The sequence below is a fragment of the Piliocolobus tephrosceles genome, chromosome 13 (genome assembly GCF_002776525.5).
Source record: "Piliocolobus tephrosceles isolate RC106 chromosome 13, ASM277652v3, whole genome shotgun sequence".
Classification (NCBI taxonomy): domain Eukaryota; kingdom Metazoa; phylum Chordata; class Mammalia; order Primates; family Cercopithecidae; genus Piliocolobus; species Piliocolobus tephrosceles.
In genome coordinates, this window is record NC_045446.1 from 82,795,354 (window position 1) to 82,817,159 (window position 21,806).

The window sequence follows — 21,806 nt, forward strand, 5'->3', positions numbered from 1 at the left end:
AACTTTAATCAAGTACCTGCTTGGTGCTGAACTCTGTGTTGAATTCTGGGTCCTATTGCTTTCTTTGTGACCAATGGATGCCACTGATGTGGCCTCCCTCTCCAAACAGCTGGTTTAAGGGAATTGAACAGGGTTCCTGTACATGCTCCACGCACTGGCTCACTGAGCTCCGAGAAGGAAGATGTCAAACTCCCAGTAAATATGCTGTGGACATAATTTGGCTGAGCTTTTCAGCTTATGGAAAAAAAAATTTCTGGGTGACTGTCTTCTAAATACTGACTTCATCTTATATTTTTGGTACCTTGGAAAAAACCTCATTGTAACAGCATCAATAATTATAGACACTAATAGAAATGCTCAAACCCTAAAGTAGGTTATGTGCAGATACATACTAGAAGGTGAGAATTTACTGTGTGGCTCATGTTAACACATTAAAGGTTTCCAGATCCTCAAAGAAAAGATTAGATGCTTGGGCCAATATACAATATATAAAATGTGAGTCAGCTTTCCTAGGGAAAAAGTCTCACCTTCAAATTTATTTTTGTTTTACAAGGTCTAAAGGTGTTGAATGTACCGTTTGGTGAAAGAGAAAAGTCAGAATGACTAAAAGTTGAAATGGCAAAGTAACTTCAGCTGCAACAGGGCTTATGCTCACTCATAATTAGCATCTCACATGATAACCTATCCACTAGTTTTCTCATACTAATTGAGGCTTGCACGGACTAGAGGTTTGGATGTTTCCCAGTCTTCAACCTAAACATCAGAATAAAAAAAACTCCCATGATTTCCAGTTGTTTGGTTTATGGGCAATACAGAGAAGAAGCTGATTTCAGGATCTATAGTAATTAACAATAATTACAACAATAAAGCACCTAATGTTGTATGCTGCATTGTGGTTTATGAATCTAGGAACCATATTATTCTCGATGAAGTGAGTATTAGTGAGCCTCATCAGATAAAATAAGGAAGTTACTAGAGGTCAGGCCGTGGTCATACCCAGGTGGTGGGTAACACCAGAACCTAAACTTGTACCCAGTGCCTCCCCACCACATCACAGCCACCGCCCACCCCCCCCCCCCCCCCCCCCCCCCGCCCCCCCCCGAGTCTTGTAAGTTCTTGGAGTTTCTAAATGAAGTCCGTAATTCAGCAAGCAGAGTGGTTGATGCTGACTTCAGATCCCAGGGGCTAGTTACACATTTGTCATTATTTCCATTTTTGTGCAGCAGGCAGATGTTTCCTTATCAAGGCAGCCAAACCTGATCAGAATGATGTTCACCTACACTGGCAAGCAGGGTAGAGAGTTCAAGCCATAACCTGGATGAATCGGTTGGAAAATGACTACCAACTCAAAGGAGTAAGACAGGAATTATCTTGGTTATTTGCCTACACAGCCCAAATTAATGCTATAATTGCTTATACCATTTCCATTTTTGCATTTAATAGGTTTTCCAATGCTCTTCTTTGAGCAAGGAAAGGAGGATTCATTTTAAGTTGCTCTGGGTGCAGATTTCAAAACCATCTGCATCTGCTATAACTAGAAGGATTGTAAACAGAAACACAGCTTTGAGGCAAGATTTAAAAATACACTTCTCATTTTGCCAGGATTTGAGGGGAAAGAAGCTATGACTTTCTGGTACATGTATCTCCACACTAGTAGGACCATTTCCTTTCTAAAATCTGAGAACCGGCATAAAGTGCATCTGCCACTCATTGACTGTGTAACCTTGTGAAACCCATCTTCTGACGCTTCAGTTTTCTTATTTGTAAAATAACTACAATAACAATACTTATGGCATATGGTTGTTGTAAGAATTAAATGAGATAGAATACACAGAGAGTTCTTAAAATGTTTCACATCACGTGATAAGCTATTATTCTTGTGAATTATTTCCTTATTTGATATTTTCCCCTCTGAACGAGAAAAAAAAAATCAACTTTTTAAGAATACATTGAGATTAACCATTGATATTTCTCTTTCACATTTACAAAAGTGTCAAATATTATTTGTGATCAAAAAATGCCTAGATATCTCTTAGAATTTTGTTCACTTTATCTGTGTTTTATAGCAACATATGGTAATGCTTGGGAAGAGTAGAAACTTTTTATTCAGTTATCTTGATTATTTAATGATGATTGGATTCCCAGAAGGAGTGTCTAAAATTGTCCATCTCACCATATCTTATCTGCTTCCCGGAGACTGATGGGAAGTAACCACAAGCTCTTCTTTCTTATCCCCAAAAAGTAATGAGCTCGGACTCAGTGACAAGTTCTAATACAGTCTTGTAGAATGATGTGAGAATCAGAAAGCCTAGAGTCAAGTTTAAACTCAATCTCTTACTAATGTATGTTGAGACGGAGTTTCGCTCTTGTTGCTCAGGCTGAAGTGCAATGGCGTGATCTCGGCTCACCACAACCTCCGCCTCCTGGGTTCAAGCGATTCTCCTGCATCGGCCTCCCAAGTAGCTGGGATTATGGCATGCGCCCTTATGCCTGGCTAATTTTGTATCTTTAGTAGAGATGGGGTTTCACCATATTGGTCAGTCTGGTCTCAAACTTCCGACCTCAGGTGATCCGCCTGCCTCGGCCTCCCAAAGTGATGGCATTACAGGCATGAGCCACCACACCCGGCCGACTATATGTTCTTGAACAAATAGCTTAACCTCTCCAGCACCCCTGGGAGTTGAGATGTTAATGAGGCCTATTCTTTCTCCTTCATAGGATCATTGTGATCCTTCATAGAATGACTGAAAGTGATTTAAAAACACTAAAAGCATTAGACTACTTAGTATTATTATGGCTACTAATGAATGATAATAATCATTATTGATATTTTTAAAATTAATAATAGGGCTCATCCCAGGATAATGAGATTATAAATTATATTTTGTGAGAACAGGTTAATTTTCATAAACAAGCCTTTTCACAGAGGCTGAACAATAGATATCACTCTTCTTTCATTAAAAAAACAAACTAATCTGACCACTTTTTAAAAATTCCAATGACTTTTCCCTCTCATTGTGTTAACATAAATCTCCTCCAAATTTAAAGTTATAAAAGCAAGATTTCTTCCAAATGGCTCTGCCTCCTATGCCCCAAGGGTTTGCGATCGTAAGATCCTAGACAGTTTGCTGCTCTTTCTGATAAACAGAGAGGGTAACGAAGTGTAGTTGTTAGAAATACAGTTCAGGACTCAGGAGCCAGACTGCCTGTGTTCAAATCCACACCAACTTCGTGACCATGACAAAGCAATCAGCTTCTCTGTACCTCAGTTGCCTCTTCTATAGCATGCTTCTAAATGGAGTTTTTCTGTCTTTGTATCCTCAGTGCTTGCCATAGGCCCTATTCCAGGGGAGAACTGGTAAACCAGTTCTCTAAAAATAAAAGCCCTGATTTGTAGCATTTACTGATGACTGCGGTGTAAGTACTTCCACCATGACTGATGTCAGGCTACCCATGGTTTAACAACTGACCTGCCAAATTCCTGAATATTTAACAGTCATCTCTCGGGACCCTGTATGAGCTGGCACCGGCCACACCACCATCTATGACTTAGGCACTCAGTCAGTGTGGATATGTTCATCAGTCAAGCTGGCTGCTGCATCAAGTAGTGCTAGATACTCCGCAGAAGATGATGAAAATGACAAAATTCGGAAGGAACTGTGTGTGAGTAAAATAGTGCTCTAGAGGTAGTTTCTTATTTTAAAGTCTGATTTTCCAAGGCACAGAGACATCAAATTGCTTCTCTGCCATCAGATCAAAAAGCAGTCCCATGACCTGAGTTAGAATCCAGTTTCCATGATAGTGATTTAAATGTCCCTTAGATCTGGACAGCCCTCTCCTGCCCGCATGTGCTTCTGATGTAGTCTTAAGAAGCTGTCAGTCACTTGCCAAAGAGGAGCTGGAGAGGGAGTTTTTGCTGAGTTTACCTACCTTGCCTTGGACTCCCCCCATTCCTGACTTTCCTCCTCATCATTGATGTGCTTTTCAGAGTCTTGTACTGTGGCTGTCTAAGATTAGAGTCTAAAAAAGAATCTAATTCCTCCTCACAAGTTACTCTTTGTCTAAAGGCATGCCATCATAGCCAATGACCAGCCAGGTGACACAAAGAAGCATTTTTCCAAATCACAGCTGCCTTCAACAATTTTCAATTCTATTAAGGTGAGCAATTTCCCAAATCAGCATAACTTCAAGCCAGCATACCTCAGACTTCTGCCTCTACCCAGAGACCTCAGGCTGGCCTTCTGTAGACATAGCTGGCATCAACAGTGGCCTTTCTTTCTCCTTGGCTTTTCCTTGGCTTTGCGTTTAAGGGTATTCTTTTTCTAATATGTGTGTGTCTCTCTCTGAGCCTCAGTCTCTTACCCTCTGTATTTCTTGTTGCCAGGAAGGCTGGGGCTCCATAGTCTCCTCCACTTGGAAATAAATAGATTTCTCTCTTGGTTCCTGCACCTGCCTCTTGAAGATAAGATTTTCTCTCTGTGAACCCATGAACACACACACACACACACAATCATTCTTCCTTCTGTACATGGGAGTTATCTGTAATGGGGATTCAGCAAAACATCCATGAGACCATATGCCATTTCAAACCACACATTTCTAACTATCTTGTATCTATAGAGATCAAGCTATATAATCCCAGCATCAGTCACTGACAAATTTGGAAGAGGAGAAGCCCAAGAGCCCTTCAAGTAAGAGTAAGAATGGTTCCTTGCAGTACTTACAAAAGGTCTTAGGTATGGGGAAAGCCTTTTTGGCCACTTCAGGGTAAGGGTGGCAGCTTGCTCTTGCAACTCCACTACTATGGGAGTAAAGTTATTTTTATATGAGTCATAAGCCCATAGAAGTGAGGAGAATGGGGAAATAGACAACACCAACACAAGTTTGGAGGTGGAAGGCAGAGAGACAGGTGGTAAGGAAGAAGGAAAGAAAAGAAGCTCTTGGAGACCTGGATTCCAGCTGGTACAAGGGACTGAATTCCGAAAAACTCAGGGGACTGAATCCCCAAAGACTCAGGAACTGGAGGCACCAGTTACTTCTGAAGAGGAAGAGATGGGGAAAAGAGCTTAAAATAAGAATTGCTCAAAACGGTTTAGAGGCAGTCAGGATTCAATCTGGATTCCTACCCTCCTTCTGCACAACCAGGCAATCGCTCCCCCGATGCTATGTGTGGTGATGTTGAAATTCAGGGTCTCAGGTCTGAAGCACGCCAGACACTGTGCTATACAGGAGTTAAAGTAAATATGATGTGCCCATTGGATGCTGAGACTCACAACCACCCCTCCTCTGCCACCACCCAACCTGCCAGTATTAGAAACCAGGCCTTTACCTTCCCTCTGAACAGATGATAAGATGAGCTGTTACTAGGGGAAATGACCATGCCAAAGCTACTGACTCAGTTTCACAGTTGCTGAGCCCCATTAATGTGCTCAGAGCTTCTCATCAGATTTCTCGTTTTCTATTGCTATACTCTTCAATGTGAACTAATAAGCAATGGTTACAAGTAAAGAAATCCTCTCATTTGGAAGACAGAAAATGTATTAGAGTTCTTCAGAGAAGCAGAACCAATAGGAGATATATGCAACTACTCCTCAACTTATGATGGGGTTATATCTCAATAAACTTATCATAAGTTGGAAATATCTTAAGTAAAAAATGCATCTAATACACCTAACCTACCAAACATTATAGCTTAGCCCAGCCTACCTGAAACACATTTCTACGGAATATATATTGCTTTCACACCTTCATAAACTCAAAAAATCATAAGTTGAACAATCATAAGGCAGAGACCACTTGTGTATATACATGAGCATGTGCACATACATGAGCATGTGCACATACATAAATGTGGAGAGACACTGATTTCAAAGAATTGGCTCGTGATTGTGTGAACAGGCTGGCTGGTTGAAAATTCATGTAAGAGTTGATTTTTCAGTCTTGAATTCAAAATCTGCAGAGTAAGCCAGCAGGCGAGAAATTCAAGTAAAATTTCTTCCATGTTACAGTCTTGAGGCAAGATTCTTTCTTCATAAGTCCTTGAACTGAATAATGAGGCCCACCCAAATTATGGAGAGTAATATATTTCATTTAAAGGTAACCAATTATAAATTTTATCATACCCAATGAGACTGACAGCTAAAAATAGAAATAAATAAATAAATTGATAGCATCCACAAATACCCAAATACCTTCACTGCAACATCTAGACTAGTGTTTGACCAAATATCTGGCTATCAATAGGCTACCCAAGTTGACACATAAAATCAAATATCACAGAGACCAAAACAAAGAAACAGAGAAAAGCAACTTGGAAAAAATTGCAGGGAGAAAACTTCATAAAAGTATTATTAATATCCTCAGACAGATAAGAGAAGATACTGTAACCACAACCCAGAAGCAGGATGTTACATGTGAAAGAAAAATAACATAAAAACTCAGTGCACAAAAAAAGTTCTTGGAAAATGACAAATTAATGAAAATCTCAATAAAAGTGAAGGAGATAAGAAACTCTCACCAAAAGTAAAGCAAAACCTCACAGAGATGTAATATAAGAGAGAAAAAATAAAATTAGAGGAAGGTCCAGGAGATCTGAGATCCAAAAAACAGAAGTTCCATAAAAACAGAATAGAGAAAACAAAGGAAAATAAATTACAAACGAAATAATAAATTTTCCCAAAGTGAAAACACAAAAATTTCCAGATTGCAAGAGCCCACTGAGTACCCAGTATTGGCTGAAAATAAACCCATGTAAAGTACATCACTGCAAAATCTCAGAAAACTGGAGGCAAACAGATCCTCCAAGATGTTAAAGAGAGGGGGGAAAAAAAAACAAATTACATACAAACTCCAAGAGCCAAAATGACTTTGGATTTCTCAAAAGCAACGTGGAGGGATTGCTTATAATTTTTTACACAACCTAACTGTCAAAGAGGTGTCAGGATGAAGTAAAGACATGTTCAGCTATGCAAAGTGTCACCAGATTTCCTTCCTATAAACCCTTTTGGAGGAAGTAACTGTGGAATGTGTTCTAGTGAAATGAGAGAGTAAACCAAGAAATAGGCAGACAGGTGATACAGGACTCACCAGATCCAACATGGGAGAGCAGGAAAGCAGGGCCAGAGGACAATATTCAGGGTGGAGCCAGTCAGAGGGCCTCAGGAGAGATTAATTCAGGGGATGAAAATACAGGGAAGCAGAGACAACTAAACTCGGAGAGACCTGGTTGATGAAGAGTTTCTAGTTAAATCAACAATCAATATTCAGAAATAAGCAAACGAAAACACTGGACATTTTTTAACTCTAGGGAAAACAAGTTATGCATGAATATAAAAATATAATCGAGCTTACTACAGGACTTAGCTGCAAATAACATTTCATTGTCATCATAATGCAAACACTGATCATTGACTTAACCAAAATTACAACACTACAATATATTGTGAGATTGGGTCAGCAAAAGAGGTATTCCTATGTGGTGAGGCTGAAGGTTTGAAATAAAAAAGGCATAGTGGAAAACTAATAGAAAATGCCTAACACTAAAATAATCACAAAATAGTCAACTACTATGGAAGGAGATACTGAAATAGGGAAAGGAACACCCAGGTTACTTCGGAGGAAGTGTAAATGGGAGGGAAGACTGCTGGTGGACAAAATAAAACTTGTAGAACTACCTTCCTCTTTACTATGTGCATGTATACCTGTAATTTAAAAAAACAAATCTTATGTTTTTTTTTTTTTTTTTTTAAGGAGGGAAGAAAGAACACCCTTACTGGTTATTCATCCCTTCCATCTCGAGAGATAATGCATCTCGAGAGGTCGATAATGCCTCTTTCCACATCTGATATTTCATATTCTCTGTAGTGAGGATATTATATTACTACCAATTTCTGCATGATGGGCTTATGAGGGGAGAAAGAGAAAAAAAAACGCAAAAATCAGGATCAGACCAGGGGAGCTGGGCAAAGGCTGGAATTGTTTCCATTTCCCTGTGCCTTTGCCAATCTAGGGTTCATTTGAGTTGACAAATATCATTTTACCTGCTCTCCCCTCATTCCTTTTCCAGGTGGGATTTCAGTACTTGGCTAAGGAGAAAGGGCTCAGGAGATAGGACAGTGACTCAGGAAAGGAGGTAGCGTGGTATCAATAGTAAACCACTCCTATCTGGAAGCATCTGCCTTGTGCAGTAATAGTGTCGGGGAGAAAACATCTTCCTCCCCATCTTGGATTCTGCTCTTAAAATCTGTCCCTTGGGAAGGTCTCATAATTCTCACTAGCATTCGTGTATGTGGTTAATTAGGTGAATTTCTGTGGGCTAGCAGGAAATCCAAACTGCAACTTGGCATTTTAGTGGCAAGATGTTTCAAGCAATCAATTTGCTAACCACCTTTGGAATTTGGGCCCTTCCTGTGATACAGCTCAACAAAGAATTAGGAGGACATGTTATAGCTGAGTCCAAGCACTCAGCCCTAGCAGGGGCATCCATGGCTCATGAGGTCCTCTGTTTCCCCAGGCTATCAGTGTACCTGTCTCTCACAGTTTACGGGGAGAAACTGTGAATCTGAGATTACAGCCTGCTTCCCAAACCCCTGCCGGAATGGAGGATCCTGCGATCCAATAGGAAACACTTTCATCTGCAATTGTAAAGCTGGGCTCACTGGAGTCACGTAAGTGAGATTATATAAGTGTCTTTCTCTACATTGTTCTTTATTGCTGCAACAAACCAGTAAGCAATTAACGAGGATAAAATATTTGCCACTAATAGTAAAGGCAAAGGGTTAACATCTGCACGAGACATATAAGGAGTGCTTATAGGTGACTAAAATGTTAATAGGAATTATCTCTGGGTAGTAGGGTCATGAGTAATTCATATTTTCTACTTTATGTTTCCCTGTATCTTCAAAATTGTGTATGATTACTATGTAGTCTGTAACTAGGAGAAAAAAGAAAGTCATCTAGGCCACCTAATATTTCTATTATAATTCTGAGGCAGACACACTACTCATTTCCGCAGAATCCATTAACTGGACTCTACTGCCTATTGTTTTTTGATCATTCTGAGAAACTGAAACTTACCTACCCTTTGCAAACCTTTCTTTCCCTAAGAAAGAAAGAAATTAAATGTTTGCCAAAAGGAAAGAAAGAGACCATTTTAAATTCCTAGTAAAATGCCACTTTCAGCCATCCTTGATCGTTTTAGAAGTATATATGTGTAATCTCAAGCAAGTGATATTCTAATTACAGATCAGTCTTATGTATTCATTAGAGCAAATCTCCCGAGGACTTTACCAGGAAATACTTAGCTGACTTTGAATCGTTGGATGTAATTTAAAGTAATAAAGCGGCATTTATTTTTAAATACTCTGTGATTCTGACTAATTTCCGGCTGACCTCACCTCCATGTGTTCAAATTAGGGACATTTGGGTACATTTTAAAAGGTAGATTACCAAAAATATAGGTTATCGGACCTTTGAAATGAACATATCAGAACAATTGCTGAAATGGAGAAAAGTGAAAAAGAAGGTCTATGTTCTCAAATATTATTTGAGAATAATATTTGAGAAAGAATAAGACTGAGACTTATTCTCAGAAAGAATAAGACTAAGAAAGAATAAGACTGAAACACTTGCCTTATAATTATACTCAAAGTGAGCCATGGATTGCTTTAAAGAGAATAAAATTGATTTAATTATTTTTCATTAGAATGCTTGAGTCATTTTTCCTAAAAATCTACGTGAGTATTAGCCTTTAACATAAGCACAGAATGTTGAAGACATGTAGCCCTCCCCCCCCCCCCCCCCCCCCCCCCCCCGCTTCCCAAAGGGACCAAAAATTACTGTAGCCATTAGAGGAAAATGTCAGAACCAAAGACTTTCCTCTGGGGAAAACCTATACGCTATATAGATTCACAGCTCTTTGTCTGCAATTCCACAATCCCAAAAGCTCTGAGAACTTAAAGGTTTGGAGTATGTTAGTGGCAAACTAATTGGGTGGCAAAACCTGTTCAAAACTGTTCTGAGGCTCTTTCTACTCTTTATTTCTCTCATTTAGTGTGAATATCCGTATGTTTCACTGCAGAAACACTGGTATTTTTGATTATGGGATACTAGGGCCAGCACTAGTTTCTGTGAGGGGGAGGAGTATTTTACATAACGTGAAAGATATGTGTTGCATGTCCTTGCTAAAATTGCACAATTTTAAATTCTGAGATGCATCTCCTCCCGCGGATTTGGAGACCAGTACCTTTTCAATAGCATCTGTTATTCTTTCCCTTTCTCCTCCTCTCCTCTCCCACCTCAGTCTCTTCCTTTTTCCAACCCAGGTAGGAAAGGAAGACCTGGGAGAGATTGGGTTGGAAGGAACACCTTAACGCAAAGTGATGACTTGGGGACCACAGTGTCCACATAAATGCCTAGTTTCCCCTCCCCCCCAAACCAACCATCTTTGTCCTGCTTCATCTGTACCCTTTAGGTGCATCATTTTCTTTTAAAGATGTCTGTTGTTTTCTCGAGCTCCAGTATCCCATCGTGTGTGCACAGGTCCTGACGGTGGGGAGGGGCTTCTGTGTCGCCGCAGGTGTGAGGAGGACATCAATGAGTGCGAACGAGAGGAGTGTGAGAACGGAGGCTCCTGCGTGAACGTGTTCGGCTCCTTCCTCTGCAACTGCACGCCGGGCTACGTGGGCCAGTACTGCGGGCTGCGCCCCGTGGTGGTGCCCAATATCCAGGCCGGCCACTCCTACGTGGGGAAGGAGGAGCTCATCGGCATCGCCGTAGTCCTCTTCGTCATCTTCATCCTCGTGGTCCTCTTCATCGTCTTCCGCAAGAAGGTCTTCCGCAAGAACTACTCCCGCAACAACATCACGCTAGTGCAGGACCCGGCCACCGCCGCCCTGCTCAACAAGAGCAACGGCATCCCGTTCCGGAACCTGCGCGGCAGCGGGGACGGCCGCAACGTCTACCAGGAGGTGGGGCCCCCGCAGGTCCCCGTGCGCCCCATGGCCTACACACCCTGCTTCCAGAGCGACTCCAGGAGCAACCTGGATAAGATCGTGGACGGGCTGGGAGGCGAGCACCAGGAGATGACCACGTTTCACCCCGAGTCGCCCCGCATCCTGACAGCCCGGCGGGGCGTGGTCGTGTGCAGCGTGGCCCCCAACCTCCCCGCCGTGTCACCCTGCCGCTCCGACTGCGACTCCATCCGGAAGAATGGCTGGGACGCCGGAACTGAGAGTGAGTAGGAAGTGGTAATGCTCACCCCTCTGTGCTTACGGGGAACCTGCAGGGGGCGTTGTGCGAGGACGCTAAGGGAAGAAAGAGAGACCCTGTGGGCAGAGCATTCGCTATGACATGCTGGAGTGGAGTGTTCACACAGGCTCTGGAACACTGTCCTGGTTCCGATTCCCATTTACAGATGGGAGAAATGAAGCTCAGAGAGGGTAACATCATGAGCCCAAGGGCAGGCAGCTAGTTAGAGGCAGTCAGTACCCCAACCCAAGTCTTCCATGCTCCAAAACCCATCCTCTTCTCACAATAGCGGGCCACTGGTCAAAGTGCAAAAGAAAAGAAGAAAGTAGACTAGTTATTGTGTATAAACTATAATAGTGTGTGTTTCTGGGCCTATGTACAAAGTGCAAAAAGCCACGTCAGTGATGTCCAGAAGTGCACTCTGGAAGGTTGGAAGAAGAGAGTATTTCCAGTCTTAGAATGAAGGCTCGAGAGAAGCAGAGGGGCACTTCAATTGGACCGTGATGAGTTAAAGAGTCTGGGGAAAGGAGGATATTCCACCACAGCGGGGGACCCATGTGATCAGAAGAAAAGCAAGTCATTTCTTCTTGGCTGGAATATGGAGACCATGAAACAAGGGGGGGATCCACAAGGCAGAAAGGTGGTCTGAGCCAGATGGTGGTGTTTGCCCCTTCACTTGGCCTCATATAGCAACATTCTAGGCACAGGGAAGAGCCACAGGTGCAAAAGTCCTGGGATGGGAAGAAGCTTGGTGTGTAGAAGAGCACAGAGGAGGTCGGTGCAATTGGTGCTTGCATTTTAACAGCAACACTATTGCAGGTTTTTAACTAAGTGACTGACATAATCTAATTTACATTTTTTAAAGCTGGCTCTGGCTGATCCTAGGAGAAGAAATTGAACAGGCTTTCTTCCCAAAGAGGGAAGAAAGCAGAGAGCAACTTAGGTAGTCTCTGTGAACATCTATGTGAGAGATTGTTTTCCCTGCTGTTAGTATCCATCACAAGGAGACTAAAGGAATCTTTGCTGTAACCTATAACTTCATCAGGACAAATGACTTTATATCCCAGTAGCAGCTATGTCCTAGAGGGCTGTGGTTATAGCACTGTGGCATATGTTGAGGGAGAAGGAGGGAGCAGGAAGGTTTCAGATGGAGCTAGAGACCATGGGCAGCCAGGGAGATAAAGGTTTTCTTCATGGAGGAAGGGAGTATTCCTACTGATATCTTTAAGCATGAATAAGATTTCAGTAGGACACTTTGGAGATGGCCTCCCAGGAACAGGAGGAAGCTCAGTGTAGAGGACACATAAAGGGTTACCCGAGAGATGTCTGGCTCTGTTGTTCAGGTGAGAGGTCAAGGTTAGAAGTGAAAGTTTGAACGACATCTGCATGTAGGATGGTGGACTCTGTAGGAGGGTGAACTCACCAAGGGAACAAGAACAGAGAGGATGGTCAAACCAGGCCTCCAAAAGAACCCTGTAGATGACTACATGTGGGCTTTGGGCAGAAGGGGAGGAGCCAGGCAAGAAGATAAACACTTTCCAACAAAGAAAGAAAAGGGAAAAGGAAATGACCCCATCTAGAAGCCAAGAGAATGTCAGTAAGATCATCAGTATTGACTACTGTGAGACTGCCAAGGAGGACACAGGCTAAAATAGATGTATAGTGAGCTTGATGACGAGAGGAGTCTTAGCATCTCAGGCGCCTCTCAGTGGAGCCATCAAGGCAGAAGCCAGAATGCAAGGGTTGAGAACCAAGAGGTTTGATGAGAAAGTCAGAGCAGCAGGTGAATGTGAAGCACACTGCTGTGTGTTGTATCATCTCCTTAAACCATCACAAGTGCCCCCATGTTGGTACCATTACCAGGCCATCATTCCATGGAGGAAAAAACTCCATTCAATGAGTGAAATACTCACCTGAGGGCACCTAACTAGCAAAAGGAGAAGTCAGGATTAAAACCCGTGCTCTTACCAGCACTGTTCTTGGGAGCTTTGGCGGGAAGGAAGGAGAACGGTATTAGAGGAAGAGGATTTCTCGGTGATAGCAGAGGGCCAAGGATGAATTCTTTCTATTCTAGCGCTGCCCCAACATGCTGTCTGCTGATTCCATCTTTCTGTAGACACATATATTTTAAGCAGTTGCTCTTGAATTTCAGTCATAAATATATTCACTCTCAAATTATCTGTTGAGTTAGACTTTACTATAATCTTGCCAATCCAATAGCTAATAGGGTCTTTTTTATTTAGCAATAAAAAAGGGGGGAGTTGAATAAATGAAGGAGTGGAGAAAGGAGTTTTATGCTCAGCACTTCATTCACCAGAGTGGATTATTTGTCATTTCCTTCCTTGTGTTCAGGGTTAAGCTTGTGCACACCTTGTGCTTTTTTGAAGCTCATCCTCATATTCTCTGCAATGTGGCTGTTAGGAGGTGAATGTCTCCCTGGCATAGCATATCTCTCCACTTATATTGGTTGTTTAGCCAACTCGTGTGGCCTCAGCCTCTGACAGCAGATGCAGAGCCACCATGCCTGTTCCTGACATCGCCCTTTTTGGAAGAAACGTGTAGCCACAGAGAGGAACAAATGTTCCCTTAATCACAAGTCTGCATCTCTTTGTACCACTGCATTACAGGATGATTTGCAGCTCTTCCTGGTGATCACTGCCCTCCTCCCTTCCTGATGTGACAGCTTTATTTCCAGAATTCACCTCAGGCCAAAACTCACATTTCCCCCCAAAGTCTTGTTGGGTTGTATTGAATACATTTCCTTCTTTGTTAAGCAAGGCAGAGTTAGCCGGTGAGACAATTTCTGGGCTACTAATTCATTTTGCATTTGACAACCTCAAGATATAGGCTGTTTTTATTGATTCCTCTAGTCCATCAAATAAGAAAGTAGCCCTGGTGTGCGCGCGTGTGTGTGTGTGTGTGCGCGCGCGCGTGCACGCACGTGCATCTGTGTGTTTCTGGCTGTCTTTGTACAGTAAAGAAGGAGGACATATATGGATAAGGGCATATCCACACCACTGCCGGCCCTCCTACCTGACACAGGGTGTAGAACGTGGTCGCTCCCAAAAATGATGCAACACTGCCCTCTAGAAGGCAAAGCTGAAAACTCCACTCACTGTCCAGAGATGGAAGTTAGGATAAATGTAAAGGCATTCTCGCCTATAAAATATTTATACCCCTATTTTAAAAGTAATCTCATTTAACCTGGTGTTGACACCTCATCAGTTCATGTAAATGATGTAAATTAACTCTGAATGGCAAAGAGCAATGCAGCCACTTCATCCTCCTTTTACTCTTCACTCAGTTGCTTCCCTTTGAGGAAGGAACAGCCACTTTTGGCTGTCAGCTGTTTGGAAGCTCATTTATTATGGGCTAAGGGTTTCAAATCCATAATGTAAATCACTTGATTGACAGACCTTTGCCCCCAATGGCACAATCAGTTTTCTATTGTGGAGCTAAATTATTTTCTCTAAGCAAATCAAAGAAAGAGCCTCGAGAAGTGAACTAGCTGGGAGGGCGGTGGGCAGGAGGAAATAGGCACAAAGTAACCAGTGTAATTTCTGCTTTCTCTTTGGCTGTCCACGAAGACAAAGCGGTTGATGACCCAGGAGAAGTGACCTGCTTTGCAGGTAGTAATAAAGGCAGCAACTCTGAAGTTCAATCCCTCAGCTCCTTCCAGTCAGATTCTGGTGACGACAATGGTAAGAAGTCATCAGATTCGTTCGGAGTGGGTGGGCTCTGCTTCCTGTTCTGAAAGACCGTGGTTGGGAGGAGGGTGGTGTGACTGACTTTGTTTCTCAACCTGTTCATGGGCTTTTGAGCGTGTTCACCAGGTTCCTGTTTTACTCCATTGTTGGGTGTCATTGCCAAAGGAGCCCCCATTGAGCTGTCACTGTGAGCAGGCCCAGAGATCTGTTATCAGGAGTTGATGAAGTTACCCTGGGCCTCCAGTAGTGAGTCCTCTTTGATTTGGTTCGTGGTGGAACTACTTCATCCCAAATGATATTCTCTAGCAGACAGAGTAATTTCTTTCTTTTTTCATTTTACCAACGATCTCTTCCCTCTTCACTATATATCCAACATGCCCATCATTAGAAATTAGTTCAGAGACAAAAACCTTCTAACAGAACCAGTGGAATCTCCATTCAATTGAATTCCCCTTATAATCATTTGGGTTATGGGCTTTTGGAGAATTTATTAAAAACTACGAGGCAGCTCCTTAGAAAAATGCACATACACCCAAAATGTTGCATGCAATTTCTCATGGTTCACAGACTTTGTTGACACTCCAAAGCTGCTACCTCCACCTCTCGTGAACTTATGCTTATGGAGAGGGTGCTAATGCTGGACTGAGTTTTCTGAGCTGAGGAACCAGCTTCGGAGGATGGGTTGTTCTCCCCAGGGCAAGGGAGGGAAGCAGGAACAGTCATAAAACAGTGAGTGTTTTCAATGTGCTAGGTAAACCAAGAATAATTTCAAACCGTCATCCACAGAGACAAGCAGCCTTACCTTAGGTCATTTTCCCATTTGTCAGCAACTAGCAACAAATGGATACTTATTCATTTATGTAATCACTCAATCTATAAATCCTTGCTGAATTTTTTCCATATGCTAAGTCCTTTACCCAGAGTACAAAATGAAAAAGGCATAGCCCTTGCCTCCAAGGCAAATACAGAAACAGGTGAGCTCCAAGACCATAGAAGCAATCATGGAAGTAAAAGAGCCTATTTTCATCACCACTTTCAAATGCTGGCACTTCTGAGAAGTGCAGATGCCTTCAGTGTATCTGTCTGCTGGGACAACAAATCGTGTAACAGTGGATTTTTTTCTGACCATTATCAGAAGATCAAAGACACACCCCCAGATCTGTATGCCTTGATGTATCCTCTTTTCCTCCTCCCTAGCCAGAAGAAAAGCTGTGGCTAGTTTGCACTTTATACAGAAGCACCTAAGAACGTAGACAGTCCAGACTCCAGGCAGCAGATCCAACAATGATGCCTGGTTAACTGTTCTCCTGGGCTCTGCTGTGTGCACCCTGAGGATCACACTCTTGCCTTTTTTTTTTTTTTTTTTTTTTTTTTGAGGCGGAGTCTTGCTCTGTCGCCCGGACTGGAGTGCAGTGGCCGGATCTCAGCTCACTGCAAGCTCCGCCTCCCGGGTTTACGCCATTCTCCTGCCTCAGCCTCCCGAGTAGCTGAGACTACAGGCGCCCGCCACCTCGCCCAGCTAGTTTTTGTATTTTTAGCAGAGACGGGGTTTCACCGTGTTAGCCAGGATGGTCTCGATCTCCTGACCTCGTGATCCGCCTGTCTCGGCCTCCCAAAGTGCTGGGATTACAGGCTTGAGCCGGCACTCTTGCCTTTTTATGCTTAACATTCCAAGTTGGTCCCAGATGAGGCAGGTAGTGTTAGGAACTTTCATCAAACTGGTTTTAAGCCTGATCACCTCTCCACAAGCTGTTGTACTGAGCATTAAGGCAACCCATATAGACCACAGATATCTCCTTCTCTATTCTAACTAAACTATTTGAGAGGCCAAATGCTGACTTCTGTCCACACCTTACTGGCGGAAGCTAGGCCTTGGGTCGTTCTGGGCCGTCAGTGGCATTGGGTGACCGTGAAGCCATCAGCCCTGCAAAGGTTATCCTCTATCACTGGCATTTGGTTCAGAGCAGCATGACTGACCAACAAATAATTATTCCTGGGAATAGTGAGGTCTTCCTCTGAGAGCCTTTGGGAGTTGCTAATGAGAAATTAGCATGAGCTTGATGAGCCGCTACCTTCCTAAATTGATTTTGCTAAGTCATGAGGGGTGAATTTATGACCCAGCAATCATGACCGATCCCGCCTTTCAGGAGGACTGGCCTTGGATTTGCTGCCATTTCTCTTCCATTCCACAAATCCCGGGACCCTCTAGATAAAGGTGTCCACTGATACACTCCCTAACAAACAGATTGTGGGGAGGCTTTGGGTGTTTGTTTGCATGCTGCACCTTCATTGTTGTTTTTGTTGTTGTTGTTGTTAAAATAAGTTAAGGTGTGTTTAAAATACACAACTAACCTGAAGCTGTCCTTCCCCTCCCTCCGATCTTCTTTTCCTGACCACAAGCCTCCATAGTGACTGTCATTCAGCTTGTCAACAATGTAGTTGACACTATAGAGAATGAAGGTATTTACTTTTTTTCTTCCATAGCATTTCTTGACATTTTGCTTCCATGTTACTTTGGACTAGGAGTGATTTTAATGGATTGGCCACAGAGTGGGCAATGAACAGCTGGTTTCCGATGAGATGTGGGGTATTTCTCTAGGGATCTGTTTTACAATTTTGAAAAACAAAACCTAGTTCATAATTTATTTTTTAAAAAAACGTGTGGGGTACTCTCTTTATAAAATCCCTTTCAGGAGAAGAGCACCCAATTAGTTGCAATCCAGATTAATACTAAATTTATCTTTATATTCAACATGTGTTCATTGAGCTCCTACGATGAGCTGGGAATCCTTAAGAAATCATTCAGAGCTGCAATATTATGGATACTTATTTCAACCAGGTAACTTTTATTAGCAACTTAATAAAATCAGGGCCTGGCATAAATGTGATTTATCTGTTTTGTTTTGCTTTGTTTTTTTCCTAAATGTGGGGAAGAAATAAAAAAGGCTAAACTTATTCATAGCCCATGGGCCTTTAGGAGCATGTTTTTAAAAGTCATTTCAAATGTTCTGTTTTATCCCTCTTCATGTGGTTTGGATTGTCAGTTTTACTTTTCACTTTGTATTTAAACAGTGTCTGTCATGGACCAAGGACAGAACTACAACCGAGGTGACTGTGCCGCAACCCTAGCATAACTTTTATTTGTGTGTTTTGAATTGCTGAGTTCATTCTTACCCTGTACCTGTCCCTCTGCCCTGATCTGAATTTTGCATGTCTCAGGTGTCTCGTGCGCTCAGTATTGGAGGTGAAAGCTCCAACAGCATTCCCCTCCTAGCCTCATCCTCTGTGCGTGTGTTTCACCCGTTTGCCTGCACCCCTTCCTGCCTCCTGTGGTCCACAGCACAGCTGATGGACCTCTCTGCAAGCACGTTGCCAGTCTGGCTCTGCGATAGCATGTGACTAGGAAGAGGGAGTGGGGACAGTTCTCAGGGGCCCTGGAACTGTCTCCTTGGCGTGTCCTCGCTCTTCATCTCACGGCATGGCTAAGTGTGAGGCTCTGCAGCAACCAGGCATCAACCTGTCAGAGTTGCCATCGCCTTGTTCTCCACAGGCCAAAGCATGGCTGGCCCCATAGACCCTTGTAAGAAGCTTCTTAGGGTCTCTTGGATGCTAAAAATTGCATGTCAGGTCCCTCCCCTGCTCCTTTCCCAGCCATGCGCCAACTCCAGTCTAGAGGAAATTAACTGTCATGGTTTTTCTCTTGCAGCCTATCACTGGGACACCTCTGACTGGATGCCAGGGGCCCGCCTGTCGGACATAGAGGAAGTGCCCAACTATGAGAACCAGGATGGAGGGTCTGCACACCAGGGGAGCACACGGGAGCTGGAGAGTGATTACTACCTTGGTGGTTATGACATTGACAGTGAATACCCACCCCCTCATGAAGAGGAGTTCTTGAGTCAGGACCAGCTGCCTCCCCCTCTCCCGGAGGACTTCCCGGACCAATATGAGGCCCTGCCACCCTCCCAGCCTGTCTCCCTGGCCAGCACACTGAGCCCGGACTGCAGGAGAAGGCCCCAGTTCCATCCTAGCCAGTACCTCCCTCCTCACCCATTCCCCAACGAAACGGATTTGGTGGGCCCGCCTGCCAGCTGTGAATTTAGTACTTTTGCTGTGAGCATGAACCAGGGCACAGAGCCCACAGGCCCAGCAGATAGCGTGTCTCTGTCCTTGCACAATTCCAGAGGCACCTCATCCTCAGATGTGTCAGCCAACTGCGGCTTTGACAATTCCGAAGTAGCCATGAGTGACTACGAGAGCGTAGGAGAGCTCAGCCTCGCCAGCCTTCACATTCCCTTTGTGGAGACTCAGCACCAGACTCAAGTGTAGACACCACATCTTGGGTAGTTCACCCTGTTTGTTACAGAAAAGTGGAAGCTGATTGGCTGGGCTTGTGTCCCAGTGGAGCATCGTCTGTGGAAAGAGAAGGGAATATGGTATTTTTCCACTAGAAACTTCTTCACAAGTCATACTGTCCCAACAAGCAAGCTTGATTCCAGTTGGGTGAAAAGGAAAGGCTCAGAAATTGTTTTTGAGAGGTGTCTGGTAATCCTTGATGGAGGTACCTGTGTTCACAGCTAAAAATGCAAAGAGGGAAAAATTATTTCACCCACTAAGTTACACAGCCGGTCTTGTATGGCTTTGTGCAGTGTTGTACCCTGGAAAGTGTTACAGCGTCAGTCCTTGCAGTATTAAAAACTGGCAACAATCAAAGAGGCATTGTTGCATGTAATTTTGAGCCAATGAAATGAAAATAGTAGTAATGACTGCTGGAAAAGTTAGTCTCTTAGGCGAAAGAAAAGAGAAACAAATATTAAACAAACCAGAAAATGGGCTGAAGCCTTTTAAATCAACTCTATTTTTTTGATAAGCTGCCCAATTTTCAGCTATAAAATTAGGTTTGAATGACATATGTAGTATGCTCAGTTATTTCTGTTTGCTTGTGTTAAGCATCCAATCTAATATAGTTGGGTTTTATGATCTTCGAGAAAGGTATCAATGAAGAGCAACGTGAGGCTTTTGGGTTCCATTTGGTGGGTGGGGGAGGAAGTTGGAATTGTTTGAACATTAGAAAGAATGTGATTATCTGGTTGGTTTTGTGTTTTCTGGTAAATATTCCCATCGGTATATCTAACGTTGCGACAGAAGTTGGCTTTGTTCGTATAGGTTTTCTACAATGAGATATTTTTTAGAAGTTTAAGCAAAACTCACAAATTCAGGGAGGAAAAAAAAAGAAAAAACTATACCTTCAAAGTTTGCAGCCTAGATCATCACAATTCTTGATAATGCAGAGGAAAGGTGTCTGTTACTCGAAATCAGTAGCGTCACCATTATAAATACAATTATGTTAAGAAAAGAAGAAAGTAGACTAGTTATTGTGTATAAATTATAATAGTGCGTGTCTGTCTGGGCCTATGTACAAATACGTGCTTGCACTCAGTAAGGCTGCTCTTGAGGAAAGCTAATGTGAAGGTTTTGGGAAATGGACCATGTTGAAAATTCTGTCAGTGAGCATGGCATACCTTTCAATTTCTCTGATCTCTTTTTTTTTTTTTTTTTTTTTTTCCTCGAGACAGAGTCTTGCTCTATCACCCAGGCTGGAGTGCAATGGTGCAATCTCGGCTCCTGGGTTCAAGCGATTCTCCTGCCTCAGCCTCCCAAGTAGCTGGGATTACAGGTGTGTGCCACCGCGCCCAGCTAATTTTTTGTAGTTTTAGTAGAGATGGGGTTTCACCATGTTGGCCAGGCTGGTCTGGAACTCCTGACCTCGTGATCTGCCTGCCGTGGCCTCCCAAAGTGCTGGGATTACAGGCATGAGCCACCGTACTCAGCCCAAAACTGTGCTTTTTAAAAACAGTATTTTCTTATAATTTTCCAGAACTTACCTCTGTTTTTAAAATGTGTAATGTTTGATTACACCCTGGGATTCCCTTCTCATCTGTGGGCTTTGGCCATGATTTCCAAAATTAACAGGAGAATCATTCCACCTGAAATATAAAAATCCAGTCCTCAAAACTTAAAGTTGGTAAGTTGAGTGTGACTTTCCTCTTTTGCTTCAATCAGATTATGGCTGCCTGTGCAGTGGCCATGGTAAATATATGCATATTTGCACTATCTGCTTAATGAGCAAATCTGTGTCCACAGTTTCTGATGACATATGGCATTGGTGTGTAAACTGTACTGTCCCAAGTCTGTGCATTATTCACTCAGACATATTTTTAGTTATTTCAGTTCCATTTGATCTACTTACTTCTTTTTTATGAGTCAGTGTTTCTGAAAGTTTATGCAAAAAAAAAAAAAAAAAAAAAAAATCCCTTTTCATTCCCAAACTTTCTAAGTAAGTGGATACACTTCACAGGTTTTTCAGCCTTTCTCTTCCTGTCTCTTGATCAGACCTACTCATGGAAGCATTATCCACACTGTGGTCTTGAAATAAATGAATTTCACTAAGGCTGCTTTCGATAATAAAGTCTTTGGTATTTTTCTTATGTAAGAAGCACATTTGCAAGAGTCATGGAAAAAAATGACAAACTAATGTCCTAGAATAGAGTCACTGCTACACTTTAAGTAATGCAATGACATAAAAACCATCAAAGTAAAACCAACAATTCATTTCTTGCCCCCAGGAAATATTAGAATGAGATTAATGCCGATGAGTCACTACTGCTTACACAGCATCTCTTCAAGGGAGAATGCCTGACTGACACAGTAATGAAAGAATAAATAGATCCTAATGCAGTCATGAAGCCACTGAAGAAAATTGTGCCCACCCTTTGCTGTCACCTATGTAAAATAGCTCTTTCTTTGGGATATTGTCCCCTGATTTTCTGCAGAATAGCTCTGCAGCTAAAT

The 21,806-nt window shown here is 42.8% G+C and overlaps 1 protein-coding gene across 2 annotated transcripts in view; it reads left to right on the forward strand.

Annotated features, from left to right (window-relative positions):
- Positions 1–20,178, forward strand: part of FAT3 (FAT atypical cadherin 3) — a 547,597-nt gene extending 527,419 nt beyond the window's left edge. The window contains exons 22-27 of one of the 2 annotated variants that reach the window (XM_031933808.1): positions 8,513–8,666; positions 10,577–11,232; positions 14,835–14,948; positions 17,355–17,414; positions 18,027–18,062; positions 18,661–19,283. In XM_031933808.1, coding sequence (XP_031789668.1) covers positions 8,513–8,666; positions 10,577–11,232; positions 14,835–14,948; positions 17,355–17,414; positions 18,027–18,062; positions 18,661–19,283 — 1,643 coding nt within the window. Of the gene's footprint in view, positions 1–8,512; positions 8,667–10,576; positions 11,233–14,834; positions 14,949–17,354; positions 17,415–18,026; positions 18,063–18,660 lie in introns of both variants that reach the window. The other variant, XM_023209116.2, reaches the window with a different exon arrangement.
- Positions 20,179–21,806: the final 1,628 nt, after the last annotated feature.